This window comes from Neospora caninum, chromosome VIIb (genome assembly GCF_000208865.1).
Source record: "Neospora caninum Liverpool complete genome, chromosome VIIb".
NCBI classification, from domain to species: domain Eukaryota; phylum Apicomplexa; class Conoidasida; order Eucoccidiorida; family Sarcocystidae; genus Neospora; species Neospora caninum.
This window is the reverse complement of record NC_018394.1, coordinates 3,335,100-3,357,351: the sequence shown is the minus strand read 5'-3', so window position 1 is coordinate 3,357,351 and position 22,252 is coordinate 3,335,100. Positions and strand designations below refer to the sequence as shown.

At 54.7% G+C, this 22,252-nt stretch overlaps 2 protein-coding genes and 1 non-coding gene across 3 annotated transcripts; 1 reads left to right on the top strand and 2 right to left on the bottom strand.

The window, feature by feature from the left end:
• Positions 1–1,301: 1,301 nt before the first annotated feature.
• NCLIV_028180 (DNA-directed RNA polymerase subunit beta) lies at positions 1,302–11,525 on the bottom strand (the record flags this gene model as incomplete). The annotated part of the gene is made up of 14 exons (XM_003883012.1): positions 1,302–1,817; positions 2,392–2,529; positions 3,178–3,347; positions 3,858–3,981; positions 4,448–4,991; positions 5,216–5,391; positions 5,981–6,040; positions 6,382–6,570; positions 6,971–7,345; positions 7,665–8,100; positions 8,892–9,151; positions 9,479–9,646; positions 10,344–10,569; positions 11,125–11,525. 14 exons carry the CDS (start codon positions 11,523–11,525, stop codon positions 1,302–1,304), a joined length of 3,783 nt encoding a protein of 1,260 aa, XP_003883061.1.
• Positions 5,639–5,710, bottom strand: NCLIV_t090006. The gene has a single exon. It is a non-coding gene; the product is annotated as a tRNA-Thr (tRNA).
• A 5,826-nt stretch (positions 11,526–17,351) lies between the features above and the next one.
• NCLIV_028170 (uncharacterized protein) lies at positions 17,352–19,097 on the top strand (the record flags this gene model as incomplete). Its single annotated transcript, XM_003883011.1, has 1 exon — positions 17,352–19,097. One exon carries the CDS (start codon positions 17,352–17,354, stop codon positions 19,095–19,097), a length of 1,746 nt encoding a protein of 581 aa, XP_003883060.1.
• Between the last annotated feature and the right edge of the window lie 3,155 nt (positions 19,098–22,252).

Genomic DNA, 22,252 nt, shown 5'->3' with positions numbered 1-22,252 from the left:
TGGGAGTGCGCCATGCTGTGTTGTTGTGGGTCCAGAAACGACATACCGCTAGCAATACGGTCCCAATACCCCGTGTTACGGGGTGACTCTGTGTCTTCGGCGACGTGTGCCAGGACACCTCGGCTACTGACTTGCATTGCACATCGGGGGCCAAAAAGGGAAATGATTACGACCGATAATTCATTCGGGTTGAGCAGAAATATGAACGCCTGCCAGGGTTTTGTTGCCTAATGATGACGACAGTGTAGCATCGACGGTATGGCCCAATTGCTTATTACTGCTCGTGGCAAGTGCGTGGCACCTAATTGAGGCGAGTACAGCATCCACATATTTATTTGCAAAGCCGCAGTTTTGTTCTGCCGTGATCGCCCCTGAGAGAGCATGTAGCGAGTGGATCGGATGCCGCTGATGGACTATGTGGGGTTTATTATTTGCGCGGTAGCGTTGTTTAAAGCGTTGGTCACGACAGCGTCAATCGCGTTAGCTCACGCTTGTACGCGTGCCACGCGTGCTTTGCGGCGACAGCAACCTGCTGGCGTTGCTGCTGATCATCAGCCTTAAGGTTGCATGCTGCTGTGGTCGCGGGGGTCTGCGAATGTCATGCCACTTACTTCAACCTTTCCTTTTCCTTACGTAGTCAGGGCAAGACACCGAACAATCGAGATACGGCGCTGCGTGGAGTGAGGTCGGGAAGGCGTAGATGAGAAGAGTTGGGAAAGAAACAGCACCTCATGGGATTGGACGAACATTCAACAAGTGCGAAGACAGCTCGATGGTAGCAGAGCGACCTGTTGAGCTGTGCTGAAGTGACGATATCAAGAGAGTTCAAGTTGCGCTGACAGCCGGCTTCACACTGGTGCGACCTAATCACGGCAACACAAATGTGGCAGTCGTTGGCTGCGAGGAAAATCGTAGCGTTTTTCACTATGTGCCCAAATTTTAGCTTAGGCGAATAGAGATGAACCTGTCTTACAGGGAAGGAGCCAACAGACTGACTGCACGGGTAGTTTTTGTCAGAGGCCCTGAGTAGCAGGAACCGCATCTAATTTGAGAATCAAATGCCTTAGAGAAAAAAGGCATTTCCAGAAGTAGGCATGCTAAGGCAAGAGGTTGAACGCAAAGACGCACGGCAGTTTTAGCAGAAAAGACTGATGCAGACTGAGGATGACGGGATCAACACAACCGCGTTCACACTCTCGATTCCACGCACATTTCCCGTTGCACGACACAAGCGATACCCAAGTCCTTTTCTTCACCAAGACCCCTCCCCCTCAACCTACGCACTGTTTTGCGCAGCGATTCTAAGCGACTTGGAGAACCAGCCTTGGATAGATACACATTGTCATAAGTTCCTGGAGAAGAAGTTTGCAAGCGTATGGGATGCATATTTGAGATATTCTCGACTTGTTGTCACACAGTTTGCATTCGAAGTTGCCTCTGGACAGATCCGCCGTGCAGACCAAGCCACAGATATCACACACATGAACCCTGTAGGCGTCACTTTGCTCAAACAGCCTTTCTTTTAACATATGGGCAGCACCGTGGCTGATCATGCAATCTCGCTCCATTTCTCCGAATCGCAGACCACCCTCTCTGCTTTTTCCTTCCATAGGCTGGCGTGTGAGCATCGTTACGGGTCCTCGAGCTCTTGCATGGATCTTATCGTCCACCATATGCTTCAGGCGCTGATAGTACGTCGGGCCGAAAAAAACAAGGGATGGGAGGTGACGCCCCGTGTGGCCATGGTACAGCCGTTCGTTGCCAAACCGTTCATAACCCAACGAGTGAAGCCGATTCGAAATATCCAGCACCGCGTACTGAAGCAACAGCCAAACGCATAAAAACAAGAGGTCACGGCTTCAACCGGAGAGAAGCAAGAGAGCCGAAAAAGACTGTGGGTGGACTGTCAGTAGCGCGTCCACTCGCCAAGGCTCAATATTGAACTGGCAAGCACGGTCAAAAAACTTGACCAGGAACTCTGACTACCGGAAAGAGAAGCCTTGACAAACCACTTGGTTGTCTCGTGTCTACAAAACAAAATGCATCTTCCGAGCCCCCACGAGGCGCCATTTGCCGACGGACTGCCTCTTCGAGCCACACATGGCATGGCGCTGTCCTCACTTACAACCGCCCTCTGTCCTCCCTAACGATCCAAAGTTCATTTTATAAAACTATCCCACCACTCACACACCTACAGAATCCTACGAGGGTTCCCTCCTGGAGTCCTACAATCACCTACCAACACGAGCTCAACGGCAAAGGACGGCATGCAGTTGAAAAGCGGCATGCTCTTCCAAACTCGGCAGCGGGTCCAGTTACCGCCCTCACGGTTACACGAATCCTCAACCCGTACCTCTACCCCGTCGCCCCACAACAAAACAGCAGACTTACGCCGTTGAACGGAGTTGCGTCACCTTCGCCACCGAAAATGGCTGCTGTCTTCCCCAAAAGACACTCGACCAAGTGCCCAATTGTCATACGAGATGGAACGGCGTGGGGATTCATGATGAGGTCTGGCGTGATGCCCTCCTGGAAAGCAAGACAAGCGGAAGACGACGCAAGCGCTTCGATTGACAGGTGAAGGTTACATTGCTGTGGAAACAATCGAGAGGTCAGGAAATCGATGTCGCGACCACAAGTACGACAGACGCCAAGCAAGCATATAGAACGAGCGCAGACACCGTCATTCATACGCCTCTTCAGACATGTCTTCCTGCGGAGACTAGTCGTCGTTCGTGTCGACGTAACACGACCGCTCATACACGAGTTCAGCTGCGCTTTTTCCCCGCTTCATTCGTGTTGACTTTCTCGTATAGACTTCGCAAGGATAATCAACTAGACTCGGGGCAGCTTATCTCAATCCCTAAAGTGGAAAGCTAAGGGAAGCCACGAGGTCCTATCCCTGCTCAGCTGTGCGCACGAGCAAGAGCTCCGCCATTCGCATTTATTTTTGGTCAGAGTCAAAGGCGGTGTCGGCCCCCCGAAAGACCAAGGCTTTCCCATTCCGCCGTGCCTACGAGTAGGCCTCTGGCCGGTACCGCGTCGCAGTAGCTGTGTCGCGCTTCTTCGGTGCGTGTGCGTGTGTGTGCCCTCGAGTCCCCCAGAGAGAGGCAGAACCCTTTCGCTCTTTTTCTGGCGGTTTGCACGGAAATCTGTCCCTTCCAGCGTGCGCCTCACCTCGTTGAACGGCATGTCTTCTGTCCGGTAGGTAATGCCAATCGTTCCCTTCTGGCCGTGTCGGGAAGCAAATTTGTCTCCTGTCTGGGGAATGCGAACACTCCGCACTTTGACCTTGGTAAATCTGCTGCCCCGGCTGTTCACCGACAGCATGACTTGATCCACAACGCCTGCAGCCGTCGGCAAGACACACACCGAGGAGCTCGAGAAAGACTCGCAAATCAGTGTCCATGCCGCTTGCGGTCCAGCTGTGAGATGGCGGCAGCCTAGACTGCGATCGCTCTTCTCTACACGCCAAACGACTAAGCGTTCAGTTTCCTTCGAGGCACAAAACAGTGGATGCAGGCTTTCACAAATGCGCGTCCACGCAAGCATACGCACCAGCACGCACACGTGCAAACCTGCACTCCTCGCAGGAGTGCACCGGTTTCGCCAAGGTCTTTTCCCGATCGCTCCCTCTGCTTGCAACCGCCACCGCCCCAGGAATCCGAGTTTCTTTGTCCAAGTGTTCACGCACATCTGCATCTAGGGGCCTTTGAGAGGAAGGCGCGGCATACGCAGTCAGCCGCAGCGAAGCGACTGTGCTGTGCGTCCGTCTCGAACGAGCGGCGTGCAGCCCCGTCTCCCTTGTGCTTGTGCCACAGCCGGAATCTTACAAGGCCTCTCTCCCTCCCTCGTACCTGTTTCGGAAGATCGCAGACACAACGAACAGTCGCGCTTGCGTTTTGCAAAGGGGGACGGTACCCCCGCGATCCCAGCTGCCGCGCCAGGCATGCCTGCGTCGTCGTCAAAGATCGGGGAAGTCTGCAGGCCAGGGCGCAAGTCGGAGAAAGGAAACACAACTCGTGCAAATCGCGCGGACAGCATCCCCAGCAAGCGGCTATGTGTGTGTGTGTGTGTGTCGTTTCCGCTCACTTCCCGTTTCTTCCCCCTCTGTTCGAGGCAGGGGGCGTGCACGGAAACAGCGAAGACAAACAACACGGAAAAACGCGAGGGCACGCCCCCTCCAGAGCCACACTGTCTTCGGTTTCGCATGGTTTTTTTGCCATGCATATCCTTATCGATGGAGCCTCTTCCGCCTTCTCTTGCGTCTGTTGCCTTGACTGGTTCCGCGATTCAGCCTCGATCTAATCCGCGAATCCTCTGAGGCAGACTTTTCCTCCATTCTCCCTCAAGCGCGCCTTAGTCTTCCCACGCCTCCTCGCGTCTGGCGCCGCTCTCAGCCGCCCTGCTGCCTCTCCACTCCTCTCTTGCTCTGTCTCCCGCGTACCTTTCCAATGATCACGTCATCTCCCAGCACGCGGCTGCCTGGTTCTACCAGTCCATCTGCGTCGAGCTTGGAGTAGTCTCCGCGTTTCATGCCTTGGACGTGCTCAATGCTGGGCGGCTCGAAGCTCTCAACCATCAGGCTCCCCTGCTGCCTTTCTTCGCTGCAGTAGGTCCGGTAGAAGACGGATCTGAACAGTCCCCGATCGATGCTCGACTGCGACATGATGAGACTATCTTCTTGGTTGTACCCCGAGTAGCAGAGAATGGCCACGATGGCGTTGATGCCCGCGGGAAGTTCCCGGAAGCGCAGAAACTCCATGGCCCGAGTACACACCAGGGGCTTCTGCGGATAGTACAGCAGGTGCGCGAGCGTATCCATCCGGTGGTTAAAGGACGACGTGTACACGCCCATGGCTTGCTTTCCCATGGCAGATTGGTAAACGTTACGCGGAGACTGGTTGTGGTCTGGAAACGGAATAATGCTGGCGCAGACGCCCAAGATCAGAGACGGGTGAATCTCGCAGTGTGTGTACGGGAAGGCGAGTCTGCAGAGACAGAGCAGCGCAGCCACACGCGAAGGAGTCACAGTGCGAACGGCACGCAGACGAAGGCTTCGCATCACACTGCCAGGCACCGTCTCCACATACGCACACACCGGACCCCGCGGGAAACCGGGCGCATCTGCTGAGGGGAAACGGACGCGTCAGCTCTCGAGCGACGGCAGGGGGCTGCGCTGTTCCGGAAGGGTGGCAGGCAAAAAACGAGTTACCTCTTCTCGCTGCGAATGTCCTCGACGAACATGGCAATCATGCACGTCTCCTCTTCTTCGCAGTCGACAAATTCAATGATGCCTTTCTCCATGAGATAGCCCCAAGACTTCTCGTCCTTCCCGCGGCGCTGCAGCTCTTCCAGGTGGCCGCGCTTCATCACCAGATCCCGGGTTCCCTGAGAGAAAAACGCGCCGCCGACAAGACAACCGCCTTTCCCTCTGCGTCCCCCGGCGCGCGCGCGCGGCCCAAGCCAGCGCGACGCCGAGGCCAAGCGCCGCGTCGCGCAGAGGATGAGCCTCACGCGCGACTTTTGCGGATAAAATGGCGGATGGGTAGACGCATTCGATTTTCAGGGTCTCACGGAAAACTGAGGAAGTGCAAGTCTCCCCTCCCGTACAGAGTAAATGTCGTATTCTTCAAAGAAGGCTCAGATTGGATTTGAACCAACAACTCTTCGGTTACCAGCCGAAAGATCCAACCCTGAGCTCGAGGCTTCCAGACCTCTTCGGGCAGCTGAAACAGTTCGACCAAGACACAGTTCCGGGGCGCTCCAAGACGCGCCGCCGACAGCCATCACATATGCAGAAATGCATGGAAGTGCATGCTTTGGTGCGGGCATTGCTCGCGGAAGCACGCGCGCGTGCCAGGCACCTCCTCTCAGGGACGAGCGCCGGACGCGCAAATCGCGAGACGCCGGAAGGACGTCTACGGCCTTTCGAATGACCACGACACACAGCACGGGGCGAAAGGAGATCGAAGCTTACCTCATCGACGACGAAGAGCGGTCGCATTGCCCGTCCTGCATCTGTGAAGATCTTCACTTCCTGGGAGCAACGCAGCCAGCACCACAGCGCCTTCCCAGTTGCCCGTCTCGCCAGTCGGCTCTCGCGCCATCGCAGGACCCACGAAGGCGCGGCGGCCCGCGAGAGAAGCCACGCCCCACAACAACACAGCACGGAATGCGACGACAGCCAGGACGAGAGAAGGGGTAATGAAGAGCTCCTGCCGCTTCGCCGCCTCGCGTCTGTCTGTGTCGAGTCTTATCGAAGGAAGCGGCCGAGAAGACCCAGAAAGACCGCGAAAACCGGGTGAGCACGCAGAGCGCGAAAGGGGGGGAGAGAGACACAGCGAGGCCCTCGACGCTGGAAGAAAAGTTTCCTCTCACCCTGTTGACGAGATCCCGAACAATGGACGTCTCGCTCGATATATCGCAACGGCGTCGGAGTTGGCGGAGCGTTTGGCACAGGACGTCGGCCTCGTCGAAGCAACCGACCCAGCTTCCATTGACGAAAACTTTGACGCGCTCCTTGATCACGTCTGGGGTCATTTCTTCCAAAGGGTCGAGGCCCCACTCCTAGAGAGAGAAAACGCAGCCAGAAACCGTGGAGGCGAGAGAGACAGATCTCGGCGACTGGACACAAAGCCTCCGCTGCGCGGTCGACATCGACACGCCGTCTTTCTTTCGATGCTGTCGCGACGTGGAAACCCAACAGCCCACGAGGTAGCTGACCCCCCAGAAGACCGGGAGAGGCGTCGGTCCTGCTGGCGACCCTAGCTTTTTAGTCACTGTTCGTCTCGAATGCGCACATCGATTTATCGTTTCCCGACGTGAATCCCCGCCAGGTCGCACAGACAAGCCTCCCTTGATCAGTCACGCGAGCGAGACGGACACGCCCTCTTCCACTCTGCACAAAACCCTTGGCTCTCGGTGTTTTTTCCCTTCACCTCGCGTGTTTTCGCCGCTCAGCGCTCACCACAAGAAATTCATGGACTGTGTTGGTAGCACTGCCGACACTGATGTCTGACATGAGAGCGAGGTTTTTGACGAGGCCGACAGCCTGGCCTTCGGGTGTCTCCGCGGGGCAAATCATGCCCCAGTGCGTGTTGTGGAGCTGCCTAGGTTTCGCCATTTTCCCTTCCCGGCCGAGCGGCGTATTGAGTCTCCTCAGGTGCGAAAGCGCAGAGGCAAAGGTAAGACGATTCAACACCTGGGCCACGCCGGTTCGCACGATCTTCCCCTCCTTGTCTTTCCCCCAGTTTCCAGTCGCGATCTGGTACTGAAGGCCTTGCGTGATCTGGGACGCGCTGCGAATCGCGCCGGCGACGTCGAACGACTTGCCGTGGTCGACCTGCAAGGGCGGCACCAGAGAGAAAAGCCGAGAAGAGCGCAGGAAGCAGCGACACGGAGGGCCGAGCAGGTGAAAAACGAGGCGAGAGGCAAACGAAGAGAAGGCAAAAGAAGAGAAGGAACGTTCCCGGCGGGTTCTCGCCTCCTCCAATGACGCCCCAAGAGCATTCTCTAGGCGCGGTCTCGAGTTGTCAGCTGTCCCTGTCTCCTCCGTTCCGCTCGGCCTCTCTCCACTCGCTTGCTCGTGCTCGGTCCGCCTATATCTGTCTCGCGGGGAAAAACTGTGCCCCGGGTTTCGCCCCGCCCCCTTCGCTCCTCACCTGTCTCTGAAGAATGCGCCGGACGTCCTTGATCATTTTTCGATACAGAGTGCCGAAGCTGGCCGCAATGAGAGGCCCAGCCATGTCGAGTCGCTTCTTCCCGAAGTGGTCACGATCGTCTTGGTTGATTCGACCGAGATCTGCCAGCAGAAGGCGATGCACCATGTAGCCGATGAAGAAGGCCTTCTTGTTCTCGCAGCCCGCCTCCGTTCCGACGTGCGGGAGGACTTCTTTCCGCAGCAGCTCCCGCGCGTACTGAATGCGCTTCTCCCTTTGCGCCCCCACGGTCGGCCCACGTTTGCCGATGAAGTCGAGGCAGACGTCTTGTGAGCCGTAGTCGAAGCCTTCCTCCAACGAAGGCTTCATCAGAGAGATCAACTGCGGATCTTTCAAGTCGTACGCCACGCGCAGAAGAATGTCGCGATCCGAAATGCATCTGGGAAGGGAACGCAGGGACCGAAACAGAAACCGCTGCGAGAGAGGCGAAGCCTGAAGCACACGAGATCGACGGCAGAACGAACTTCGCCGCCAGAGCAGAGGTACACACCCGAGAGCGGAGACGAGCACGTGCCGCATTCCCAGCTGACTCGTATGAGAGCGCCCCACACGAGTTGCCATTCTTTTCACGGGCCTTAGAAGGCAAGAACGAAGGCGCAGCTCGGCCGCGCGTGCCCTCCTCTGCTCAGGGCAATGAAAACCGACCTCTCGCAACACGTGCGCACTCCGAACGACATACAAATACACAAATAAATACCTAAAGGTATACATATATATATACATACGTGTAGAAAAGTATATATGTATATGTAAACATGCACCTGTGTGTACACGGTCGTGGGCACAAGACGTGCATATGATCGCTGCCACGCCCATCTCGTCCATTCCTCCTCCCTCCAGTGTCCATGTTTCAACTTCTGGGACGCGTTTGTCGCCTGCACGCGTTACCCGTCCGCGGCCAACGAAGGCGCCTCTCGGAACAGCATCGCAGCGTCACCGCTACGTAAAGATGCCTAGCGACTGGCTACGTCTACGGAGATAGACTGTGTACAGGAGACTGACGATCCGCAGATCCACCGGAAACGCGTTTGTGCAGATATCGACGTTTTTACGTGGTGATCCGCGTTGCTTTAGACGGACACGTGTCCCCAGGGGATCCTGTCAAGAAGACCCGGTTCGCTTCTCGTTCCCGTTTCGGAGCCGTCGCTGTGTCCAGCCCTTTGGTCTCACCCGAGGGCTCGGAAGAGAATGACAATCGGAATTTCGGTTCGAATGTACGGGAGCGCAGCGACGATTTGCCCTCCTGGGCGGCCGCCCTTCGCGCCCCGACCTTCGCCCGTCCGACTGCGCTTCTTTACTGCGAAACCACTCGTCGCCTGCATGCCCTCTTTCTGACTCCGGACTTCGGCGACCCAGCCGAATTTCGACGGCTGCTTCTTCTGGAAGACGTAGACAAAGTTCGACGCCATGCGTTCTTGCGCCACAAGAACCTAACGGAAAACGACAGACACAGCAGAAAACTCAAAACTCCACGCACACGCGCGCGACACGCCCGCCTCCCGAACAGGTCGGCTGCATGCAGGAGTCGCAAAAGGGGGAGAGTCGGCTCCAATATCGTCGTTTCCCTCACCGCCGAACGCCTTGTCTCTGCCTTCTATGGCCACCCAAACATATCGGCTTGTGCGTGAAACTGGGTATGCGAAGGAGAACAAAGACACAGGTCATGTGCGTGAAACTGGGTATGCGAAGGAGAACAAAGACACAAGTCCTGTGCGTGAAAATGGGCAGGCAAGACCCCGACGCGCACCCGCGGTTACCTTTTCGCCTCCATTGATGATGAAGTAGCCGCCCTGGTCGTACGCGCACTCGCCCACATCCGCCAAGTCGTGCTCCGGCAGATCCTTTGTCCAGCAGTACGCCGATTTGAGCATCATGGGGATTCGCCCCAAGAGCACGCGACTGTACGTCACTTGGTCCACCAGACGCTGCAGAGACAAGTGCAGGTCAAATAGCGAACGAAGGCCAAGCCGATCGAGTCGGAAGGTGTCCGGACACTCAGACACTCGGAAAGCCCCGCACAGGGAAAGAAGGAGAGACCAGGCACGGGACCAGAAGACTCCCGGTTAGTTACGGACACTCCAGCGACGAGCGTTGTGAGATCGAGGGGCAAACCTCTCGCGGTGCGCGGTTCGCCTGCCGTGTAGAATCGAATCTGTACTCACGCCAACCCGCTCTTCGTCTGAGACGAGCAGGGCGGATGTGGAGCCGCGAACGAAGGACGCGAAAGGGAAGGGATAACTGGCGCCAAGCGACAAAGTGAGGTCCCACAAAACACCACACAGCTACCCTGCCCTGACAAATGGAGAGGAAGACACCCGATATCTGCGGCATATTGAACGCTGTGTCCCCCGTTGTTCCCCTGGAAAGACACTGCGTTGCCCTCAAAGGTGCTCGAGAAGCTGGACTCCTCAGACGCCACACTGCCGATCGCGAAGACACAAGGGTGAATCACAGAATTGCCGACAGCGCATATCCACCGTGCGCTCTGTAACTCGGTCTCTCCACAACTTCCCCTGTCCCCGCGACTCCACGCGATCGACCGCGAATGCGCTGCGAAGTCGAGTCTCAAAGGCCACTCTGCCTTGGAGGCTGCCGACGGCGATTCCAGGATACACGGCTTACCTCAACCCCAGTTTCCGGGTCGACTGTGTACGTCGTTTGCTCCACGTCAACGTAGAGAGGACTGGAGTACGTTAGGTTTCGAGTGCGTGCCTCGTACGGCCACAGGTGCTTCGAAATACCTTCCTTCTCTTCGACGCTTGGCCGATTCAGAGAAAGCTGGTCCATCTTCAGGCGGTAGATGACGTTGCTCTCCACTTCCTCTTCGGGTCGGTACTGGGGAGTCGGTCTGCTCAGAGAGCGAAAACACAGATCGCGAAGGAAAGTGGAAAACACGAGCTGGCGAGGGGTTGGGCACCACTCTGGAACGCCGCGTGACATCTGGCCGGCTGTACGGACACCGACGCAGACAGCATTCGCCGCGTGGAAGGAACGGCCGCGGAAACATGGAAACCACGCACGGTCATGACAGGCGCTCTTCCTATCGATGCCCCGCATCCGAGAAGACCAGACGGTTGTTTGAAGGAGGAGAGGAGCGGCGCGCCGCACTCAAACACAAACCGAGGTTCCCGCAGTGAAGAAACGACGAAACTGCCGCTGCAGTTTGGTGTAGAACGCACAGACGCAACAGGGCCGTAGGCTGCCGCCCACCGAAGCGTATCGGTACAGCACGGATGTTACGAGACCGACCTCCCGCCACGGATTCGGCGTCGGGCGTGAGGACAGCTGCCCGAAGCCTGCGACTTCCCGGCTGTCTGTGCACCTGTCGCTACAGTGAATCTCCACAGAACTGTGAGAAAGCTTTCGTTTGCCACTTGCGCGCGACAAACAGGTGTACACGTACTTGATTTCGATCGGAGGGTGCTCGTCGATGATTTCTTGGATTTTGTAAGACACGAAATCGTTAAAACTCTCCAACTGCTGATTAACAAGACCGTGAGAATGGAAAAAGGAGCTGACAACAGCCCAGCAGGCATCTTGGTCTACAGGGCTCTGGTCACCCTCATCTCCACGCTCTCCGCTCTCTTCGTCATCTGGGAAGAAAACATCCGTCTGTCGACTTTGGGAGTATCCTCCCTCTGCCTCCCCACCTGAGAAAGACGCACTCGAACCAGCATTTCCCAAACCCAGATCGTGCGAGGCGTTTGCCCTCCCTTCTGCCATCCGCAGTGCACCTTGACCTGCTGCGCCGTAGGGCGGGTCTCCATGGCCGCCGCTCCTTCCTCCTTCCCAGGGATCTTCCATTGTTTTTGCTCGCAGACAAGGCGCCGGACAAACGCACCGAAAAAAAGGATCAAGAGATCCCGCCTGGCAGCGGCTACTTCGAGAACAAACGGTTTCCACCTGGAAAACGGATCACCACAGAGTGACGCCCGCACCGCTACACCGCAGCGGATCAGCGCGGTAAAGGGGGACGGGGGAAACCCAGAGACAAGGCCACCGCAATTACCATCAGCCGCGATAACGGACTGGTTCGCCAGTTGGGAGGAAATGTCGGAAAAGAAGCAGTAAACCTTGCAGAAGGGAATCGGAACGGGATACGAGTCACTTCTGGAAACAAGCACGTGAGCAAAGAAAATGACGGAGTTAATGAGGAAGAGCCCCCAGGAGGTGAATGCCGCTCGCACAGCCCACAGCCCCCCCGCTTGGGCGCGCGAAACGGTTTACTTTCGAAGAACTGTCCTACCAGCAAAAGATAATGTTTCTGCAGGGCACGGTAGCTTCAAAAAGAGAAAAAGAGAAAAGAGTCGACTGCAGTATGGCCGTGCTTCTGTCGGCGGAACGCAAAATGCACTGCGCCCCCGCGTAGGGAATGCACACAGAACCGGAGCCAGAGAGGCGATCGTTTCCCTTCCGCTAGACTCCTATGGACTCAACAGCCTTCCCTAAGAACTTTTAAGACAGGAACATGCAGCGGAAGTGTTGCGGGACGTCTGGGCCTGGACCCCCCAGCCTGCGCGTCCAGCGACTGCTTGGTCGACGCGTCGGCTGTCGCTGCTCCCCCAACACGCAGCGGCAGGAGGGAACAGAAACCCACGAGAGGGGCAACTCCTTCCAGAAAGACGGGTGCCGAACTACAGAATAAAAGTCCTCAGCCTAGACTCGACAGAAGAAGAAACGCAGGACCGGAATGGGTTTTCCGTGAAACGGTCGTTGCCAGGCAATGCTTTCGCGGGAGGAACGATCAGGGGGGTAACATCAGCGAGACGGTGTGCCAAGGAAACAAGGAGGGTACTTCTGCTCCACGGGGGGGAAAGGAAAAAGGGACAGAAGGGCCGTATTTCGGAAAGTTCTCGAGGGAGTCCCGATTCTGTCGAGTTAGGGAAAAGGCAACGCGACCTCAGGAATGCATGCGCCTGAAGGAAAAAGCGAACGAGTGCATGCAAAGCCGTGCTCGCTGGAAGGTGGTGATCACGTCAGATCAAAAGACAATGTCATGGCCTCCTCCATTTCGACTCCACCTGGAATCTGGAGAGAACACAGAGACGCATTCGAGGAAAAGGCCAGTCTGTACTGCTGGACTTTTGGGTGAATGTTTCATAGTGAGTTTTGTCTGACGAACCGCATTGCTGCCTGCAGTAACGTGTGTCCGGGAGGATCAGTGACTCAGAGCCACAGGCGCCCGATCAGGTGAGCGATTACCAGTTTGCTCACAGTGATGGCGTGGGTTACACGCTGTTGCTGTGTCTTACTTGTCCCTTGTTCCAGAGGGACACCAGTAGGAAAGATAAGTCAGTTGTCGACTCGCTGCCTTTCGGTTTTCCGGCTCCCTCGGTTGTCGAAAGACGTCGGAATCGAGGCCATGTTGGTAGCTCATCTCTGTTACAGAGTAATGGCGCCCGATTTATCCTCTCTGGGGCATTCTTTGATGCTGTCAAAGACGTCCAGGCATCGGTTAGCACGAGGCGTCACGTGCCGGCAAATTAAAACCACCGCGTCAGCACTGCGGTATGCGATTGTTGTCTCATGTTGGACGCCACTCGGGATAAGAGTGGAGCTGGCAGCAACAAGCGATAGCTTTGACATAGAGTACCGTACTCGATCGGCAGCTTATATATATATATATATTTACGCTCTTGCAGATTTGCTAGTCCTACCTATGGTTATACCCACAGCAGCCACTGGCGACACACGAAGTGGGCGAAAGGGGACCGATAGCTCCATCTGCATTGTCCAGCTGGCATATTGCAATTTCTCATCACATGGGACCAATGCAAATACAAGTTGGGAAAGGCGCTGCTGCAGTTGTTGGGCAAAACAGGCTGGTCGAAACACTCGTGCTATGGCGCCTTCTTTGCTGTAAAGAATGACTCCAGTATCGGACGTGCCTCCTCATGAAATGCACATCCACGAGTGCATACGCACACAAATGGAGGCAAAGGCAGTTACTCTCCTCACAGCACACAAGGTGCCTTATGGAACTCAGCGGCGAACGCGGGATCCCAGAACTGCGAACGGTGTGGGAGGGGCTACAAGAGACATACCGCGTCAGACAAATTTGAATGCTCACGGTGCTTCCAGTTATCGCCAGATAACGAAATCTGATGGAACAAATGCGACACCGTCAGTACGCAAAGGACAGGGGCATTCGATTTTTCCTTGGTTTGTGGCCCATCACTATGAAGTTATCATCTTCTCGATAGTGACGTCCAACCCGAATGCTCGAGGGGCAGAACGAAAAGAGGAAGTAGAGCCACGAGGAGTTTTCTTTTTGAGTGCCGCTTATAACTTCTACGTGATTATGTCCGTGGTACTACTAGCTGGATGTCTGGCTTATATGAGCGAACTTCTCCCGTCCAAGTTACCCCGATTCAGCATGAGGAAAGTGGTTGGACGCCGAAAGCCTAAGAACCCAGGAAAAAGGACACAGGGCACCACCAGTGACACCCGATTCTTGTTTCTTCAAAGAAGAATGATATCTTCCCTAAATGAATATTGGCCGCGGCCACTACCGTTGCCGATATGGGACTTTCAGAATCGGTCATATGACAGAGGACAACGCACACACCCGTAATACCACGACACAGGAAAAAGACAGGCATCGTTCTTCACTGGGCATAAATAGATGGCAAGGCGTTTTACACACACAGCATGGAAAGCCTTTGGGACCCATCTTGCGGTTGCAGTCCTATAGCGAACGCTGCTGCGATACGTCTGATTCTCCGGACTTTTTTCTCCCGAGGCTGTTTGACAAAGGTCCTGGTTACAAGGATGCTTTTCATCCTGGCTGTGGTAGTAGCCTGCTCTTGTCACAGCTCATTACTCTTCTTGCATCCACCGAAGCTTAATCATGAACCTACAGCCGCAACACTCCGATTCTGATTTCACTAGTCGGGATATGCAACGGGAGTGGGCCCCAATCCATTACATAACAAACATGGTTCGCTGCACGTCTGCGAAAATGGTTCACTCATCATCGTTTCGTTTTGCCATGAGCTACTGGACCCCAGTTTACTGCGACATCTACTGCAACAAAGCTTTCAGACGCTGTCCTTTACATGTGACTGGTTATGTGACGGCGGCGACCGGGTGTTCCTGGTTGTTGGACAGGGACCTTTCTGACGAGCTCAAGCGCAGGTTACAAACAAGGGTGTAGAATTGTGATGGGCTACACAATAAGAATCTGAACGGTTTTGTGTGACTGTGTCTTTGGATCGATCGGCGCTGGAGAACCACTTGACGACTTGACGAACCACTGTGCCCCGCTCCAGACCAGCTGGGGGGCACTCGGCTGGAGCTACATACCACTTCCTCTTAGATGCTCCACCGACATGCCTGTTTGGCCAAACTAAGGTGTACGAGCTAAACTACAGGAGATGTTCCATATCAGGGAAGACACCGAGGTTTGGCAGAGGCAAACACTCGTAGCAGTGGCTCTCGGTAGGCTGGGACCCGGCAACGCCCTTGCTTGAACGCGCCTCGCGGTCGAACAGCGCGGGACGGCAGGAGGAAGGTTCCGAGTACTGGAACAAGCGTTTGTCCTAGTTCGCAGGCATGGTAGAGGCGCTCCCGTGTATCAGCATAATGCATCTTCTGAGCCAACGCTATTAATCTTTTAATCAGATGTGAAGCAACAGGAATGCCTCCAAATCCCGCTTGTCTTCAGAATTCTAGTATCATGCTCCCGCTGTGATGGGAGTACAGAACACACAGCCTAGACTTACCAACACGGTCCGGTAAACACAAGCTCCAGCTGAAATTCCTGTGGAGCGGGGTTGCCCACAGAGTATCATGCCGTGCCATATGCGGTACCCTCTGCTCCTTCCACCAGTTTCAAGCGTGGCAGCTCGCCGGTTCTGTGACTTGGAATCCAAGCCAACATCCGACAGCGACGTCCCACTGACCGTTGCCTTTGGCAGAACTGTGGCTTCGATCGTGGTTCATGGCACCCCCAAAGTTGGTGGTGCTCAATGCTTGCAAGCCTGTTACGCAAGATACCGAGGCCCCAGCAGCGCATGCCACCTGCCCGTGGTTGCACAGTTGCCATGCCACATATAATCCCGGACACGCCAGTTCGTGTAGCGATCGATTCCATGGCAGCGCCAGTGAATACCAAACCTGGAATCTGAGCAGAGAGCTGCTTAGCAGCCCTCTGCTCGTCATAAGGGATGGGTTGGGTGACACCAAGAACGTGAAACGTGAGATGTAGAACAGGTCTGACCCCTGTTCGCCCATGCCGCCCTTGGTAGCACCCACGCCGTATGCTCCGCTGGAACAACCTCGTCGTCCGTCAAGCAGGATATATTGCTGCGGTAGACCCCGTGTGTGGTAAACCAAACGGCGACGTTTTGAAAGCAGGCGTGCCAATTCAAGCGTCGGCGTGGCTCATTGTGATCGACGACCATTTCAGGTAATCTCAATCGGCACATCTGCCTTGCTCACTCTCCTGATAGCAAGTGTCCCGCAATGGGCAACATCGGTTTGTGGGTGGCCGCGCTGTCCACAGGCTTCCGAAACGGCTAGGTATAAGATGGTTGCGTGGGTTCAATGAAGCGAAGAGGAGATCCGATATCCCTCACAGGCAATGCCGACGCTCTAAGACACTCACAGACCGCTCTACGTGCTTCGTCCCGAGAAAGTGAATATTTAGTGGATCCCCTATCCCGTGGCAGTTGAGTGCGACTTTCAATGCACCTTTTATGATTCTTCCTTTCTCCGCCTCATGTACATACAGACTCTATTTGTCGGGGACAACGGTACAGTTTCAACGGAGCCGCGTGGCGCTTCAGTGAGACATTTGTGTCCGCGACGTCCTGCACTAGCCAAACGGCTACAACACTGCAGTTCGCTCAATTTATCACGTGTGCACACAAACACGGGAAAACGCTACCGAGGAGCCCCAGAATCGGCCTAGGGTTTGCTTCACACGCAGACCGCTCGATGGGAGAGAGGCTTCCACGAACTGACAAGCGCAGTCTGTTCTGCGCGCTACCGTGTCCAGCAACGCTGCTCTTTTGTCTTGTTTTCTTGCGGGCCGGTGTGTCTCCTCATTCGGCGGTCTCTTATTTTCTGTGTACGTTTGATGAGTCATACGTCACAGTCAGGGTGGTAGAAGAAAAAAGCAGCAACGATCGGCAGAACCCGGAAAACCAGGAAATATCTGGTTGCCTTGCCAGCACATCACCGAATGAGTTGGGGGGGTTTTGCCATCTCACAGATGAGATGAGAACGTGGCGAGCGGAGGGCCCTCCAGGGGACAAGCTGTGTGTCTTGCGGCGCGAGGTTGTGTCTCTTTGAGGCGTCGCTGCCGCCAAACGGATTCCGGGCCACGCTTCGCAGGATTTCACTTCTTTTTCTTCTGCAGGCTCGTGCACAAACTCAAAGCAAGGAAGTCAGTGGCTACAGTCTCCGTATTAAGCCTCAAGAATGCCGCAGGGTACTCGTGTGGCCGCTCTCTTCATAGGGGACGGTTGCTGATCGTTGTGACGAACGGTACCTGCAGAGTAAAGGACGTCATGAAAATGCCCTTCCGCTTTCGTCTTCTCCGTCATTTCTAACTTGCGCGAGCAAAACTTTCGTCGGGCTTGATCCGCCGAAGCAAAGAGGAAGGACTCCTGCGTTTCCGCAGCGATGAGCGTCTCTCCCCGTGCTGGAACGCGGTCATCATTTGTAGAAGTCAAATTGCGAGTGGTTTGTGCTGTGTCCTGCCGAATGCCGATGGCTAGCCAGCGGGGATTTGCGCCCTGCGGGGCGAAGTTCCGCCGTCTCGTTTTTTATCTTTTCATCTTTGCAGCAGCCTTGACATCAAATCTTTCCGATGTGCTTGGCAGTTTCATATCGGACCCTGACTTTTTCTGTCAGCATGGCCCCTGTCGATTCCGGGGGGAGTATTCCCTCTGGCCAGCCCGTCCGCGACAAGGGAGCACACGCCATGTAATATCCATCAGTCACGTGAAAGGGATTTCCTTTCTACAGGAAACGGAGAGTTCACCGGATCGACCACTTCCTGATCCAGAATCGAGAACTAAACTGTTGGTATCTCTTTCAACCGGACACTATGGACAATGGATGACGGCTGACGACGAGCAAGGCCGGACCAAATTAGCGGAGTCTGTTTCACGCCTGACTCGCTCACAATTACTAGAAGGCATGTCCCAAAAACTGATGGCCGTTCTAGACCACGCAATTCCAGAAGGAACCGACATCGTCGTCGAGCCAGTACCGGGTTTTCAGGAGGGTGATCATCGGGTCCAGGCATTCAGGAGAGGAGAGGCGCTCGGCACCGGCTCTTTCAATGTCGTTGTAAAGGCAACCCCTGTTCCAATGCCCTCAGGCGTCTCTATTGTCCAGAGGCCCAAGTATGCACTGAGTCCAAGTTTATCTACGAAATTTACTCGAGCCGTTACGACTGGGGCGGGACCGGCTGCGGGACCACAAGCCCATGCCACAGAGGGGGCATCACATGATGCTGCTTTCCCGCCAGAAGGCGTAGCCCTGAGAATAACAACAGCCCGCGCAAGATCTGTCATGGGTGAACTGGAAGCGGAAGATAAGTGCGTTTCCTTGGTACGTTCGTACGAGAGTTTGAAGCGTAAACTACCTTCAGGCTTCTCGAGCGAAGAGCTGCTTAACAAATTTGGCCTTGCTGTCCCCTTAATGGCGGGCCAGATTAGAGGACGTCCATCATTGCTTCGACAGGAACACAATAGATCGGTGGTAAACTTCGTGCAAGTGCTTCCAGTTATGGTGTGCGATGTCCAAAACGTACGCAGCGGCGACCGACACGTCGCTACGTTTCTGGTCAAACGCATGATACAGCTGGGAGCATTTTTGGGGGCTGCAGGTATCGTACATGGGGACATAAAGCTCGAAAACGTTCTCGTCAGCAGGACAGGCCAGTTGTTTTTGACGGATTTCGACGCCTTAGTACGAGTGAATGACCTCATCGTATGCGGTAAGAAAAATACCCCCGAGTTTTCGCCCCCGGAGTTGGTGCGATGCATTCTTGACACACCACAGGAAAAGATACCTGCCACCGAGCTTGTAGATGCCTGGAGTTTTGGGATGGCAGCTTGGGATGTTTTGTGCATGACATGGCCTTTTGCGGGAATGGACTTCGCGGCACGTGCTATCCATAATATGAATGTACTTGCTGCGCTGCCTGAGGTTGGCGACGACACAAGGAGCCTAGACTGGGGCCGGTGTAAAAGACGACCGCCGTCTGCAGAGGTGAGGGCTGCAGTCGAATGCCTTCTCGATAGAAACCCCCGAACCCGCTGCACGGCCTTGGACCTGTTCATGTCTTCACCGCTTTTCGCTGCTGGACGACCAGTGTCACCGGAACCAAGTCCAGGTCTAGCTTCGGAGGTCAATTAAAATATGTTTTCACGCGGACACCTCACAAGCGGCATGGACTGAAAGATACTAGAACTTCTGACCCGGCGTCCCACGTCAGGCCGGACACCGATGCTGGTCTGCAAGTCGCTTACATACATCTACGTCTTGCACTTGTAGACTGCACCGTATTTTGCCAGTTTAAGATCTCTGTCATTCGCCGTGTATGCTTCAAGTTTTCAATACGTCAGATTTCTTCCACACTTCGTGCTTGTCTTTCCCCCGTGGCTCTTTGCCTGAAGCGTTGGTGGCCTGGCCAAAGCCCGGTCCCCGACAGTGAAGGCACTATTTGAATACTGAAAGTTCCGTTGAACGGCCGTGGGCCAGCTGGTTTCTCGGTAGCGCTGATTGCGAGTCAGAAACGCCCCTTGGGACCTCCGCGTTCTGGCCCGACAAGAGGGAAGCACCAAGATCATGCGTCTTCCAAGCTTCTATCTGGCACAAGCAAGGCTGGTCAAACAATCAATAAGGCGTAGAGGCTCTCAGTTTGTATTCATGGTTTTCGGCATTTTCGGAGGCATGAGCATTGGACAACGCGCGCAGCGTATCGGAAAAAAAGCTGCGCTCCTCAGCTTTCGATGCTGACGCTGCAGAACGATATTATGCTGCTGAGCCAAAACGGTGAGCCTTCCTGAAAACCTGTGCAGTTGTGGTCTGAGCGTTTTGTCGCGGTTTGCATGTTTGTCTAGTAGCTCCCGGCACGGAGGTCACGGCAAAGACGCCTTCTTCTGCACATACATGTGCCACCCTGACGCTCTTTCATCCCACCGAAGTCTGTTGTCACGGTACTTTTTCTGTCGTGCATCTTCTATGTCTACCAGTGCCAGCGATTCCAGCTCACAGACATCATTGCTCGTATTTTGCTGCGCCCGCCGCCGGGGTACAACCTCGTGGTAGTGGTCTGGAGTGGGACCCAGTGCAATGTACAGGATGGGGATGCACTCTGCCTCGCGTATCCCACCATCTATTCTCACTGATATTGCGGTTTTTACCCGGGGGTGTCCCACGCTCGGTTTCCGACTCCCAGTAGTGGAACAGAAGTGTTGGTCGACACACCCTGGAGATTTTTGTGTACAGGGAAAGGAACTTTGTGATCTTAAGTATTGCCCCTGAAGTCTATCCGACTGATACGCAGGCTTGTCAGCTCCTTGATGAAAGACTTTTCGTAGGGTGAGAGGTTTAGGCATGTTCGTTGATCAGAGGGTCTCGAACACCTTGTCTCGTGAAATTCGGTGCGTGGAGTACCCATAAGGAAACATGCTATAGTTCAATTTTGCGAGCCCTTTTGTTATGCCTACGAAAGCAAGTGACATGGCGATTTTTTTTTGAAACGCCACCGTATGGTACAGAGACCGACGACTCTTCTCAATTCCGCCACTGTGCCGTGTTGTGTAAAAAGCGGGAACTGACGGCAAAGAAATAAAGCCTAGTTTCCCATGAATCCCGGCGTCAGGCCGTTTATGCAAGACACGAATATGTGAGGAACTTAACCGGGTCTGCTACTCAGAGGCGAGGAATCTCCGATCTTTTCCCTCACCTCTGTCAAAATCATCAGCATTCTGCCTCATTGTGGGTGGTGTCTCGTCGCACGTTTGCCGCCGGCCACAGTTTCGAACACAAGATCCACTGTACTGCATACAACTGCCTGGAGCATCTGTTGTAGTCGGCTATCGCTGCTGTAAGGAAGCAATGATGTGTTGGGGGACCATGAACATTTTCCTGATCTCCACACGGAAGCCAAAGGGCTGTTACCTAAACGGTCATTAAGGGTGTGAGGAGTTGCCATTCCCATATGTGCGCTCTTTTGGTGGAACTATCTTCTGAGAATTCCGGTCTAGACAGAATGCCCCCCACGACCGCGCCGTTGTGTCTCGTAAAGTGCAGCCCATGGAAAATCAGGCTGGCCTTCTAGTTGCCTGGAGAAACATGCGTGAATATGAAGTAGTGTCAGTTTGCTGGTAGTAGTCTTGTGCAGTTAAATGTTGACTCGTTAAGCTGCCAGGGACACTTGGCAAGGTGGGTGTGCCCATCGTCCACCGGGGTTGAGCGAAGCTACTCAAGATCAGATGCAGGGCGTCTCTTCACAGGTGAAGCCGACATGCTGTTTTGAAGACAAACGGAAGAGCGATCCTCTACTTGCGATTATTTGTGTGCCGTCCGCAGTGAAGAATGAAGCAAGAGAATAAAGGTTGGCAACAAGCCTTTTTCTCCAGAACCATAATTCCTTATAGCATATTGAACCGCATTTAACCTGTAAGGCGTCAAACGGAAACGCCGACGAGCACTTGAAAGCGGACTGTCTGTTTGCAAACCATCAGAAAGGACAGACCTCCTAAGTTGGCAACGAGAGCATAATTTCAATAGGCACTTTTCTGGTGGGTGTGGCGCCACTTTTTTCCCGTGTAGTTTATTACGTCGTACCTTCGCGGGACATACCACGCGCCTTCCCTCTTTTCAAGGCGCGGCAGGCACACAGCTGCCCCAGAAAAAAACGAGTCCCACCTGTTACGTGCTTGCTGCACTCTACCGTTTCTCCCACTGCGAGTTGCTGTCACCTCGATCTTCCCTCTTTTCTCTACTCTCAACCCTGCTACACCCCCCCCCCCCCCCAGAATTTTCTTCGGTTTTCACACCGGCCGTATGTGCACATGGACCTTCCCTCCTCTAGTTTCTGAGGATCTTCTCAAATTTCTTTCCTCGTCCGTACCTCCTTTTCTCCAAGGGTTTTCTTTTCTCTCTGAAACCCGTCCTCTTCCCCACGCCTCTCTTGCTCATTCGGTTTCTTCGCCCCCCCTTTTCTGCTGCTCTCCTCCCCCCTGCGCGTGCGTACGCATATATGCCGTATCCCATGCTACGAAACCTTTCGTCTCGTCGCTCCGTTTGTTCCATGAAACAGCGTCTCGTTTTCTCGTGTCCAGCAGAAAAAACGCGGAGCAACTGGGCGAAGCCCGTGATTCCAACTGAGTTTTCCTGGCAATCTCTTTTCGTCCCTTTTTGGCTGATGACAGACTTGTTTAGAAAATACCGCTACATACGCCTTTCTCAAATTTCCGACGACACGGAGCACGAGGCTCTTGGAATAAGCCAGGTCAATTTCGCCGTCCTTTTCGTTGGAGACGACGCGGTTCCCCCCAACA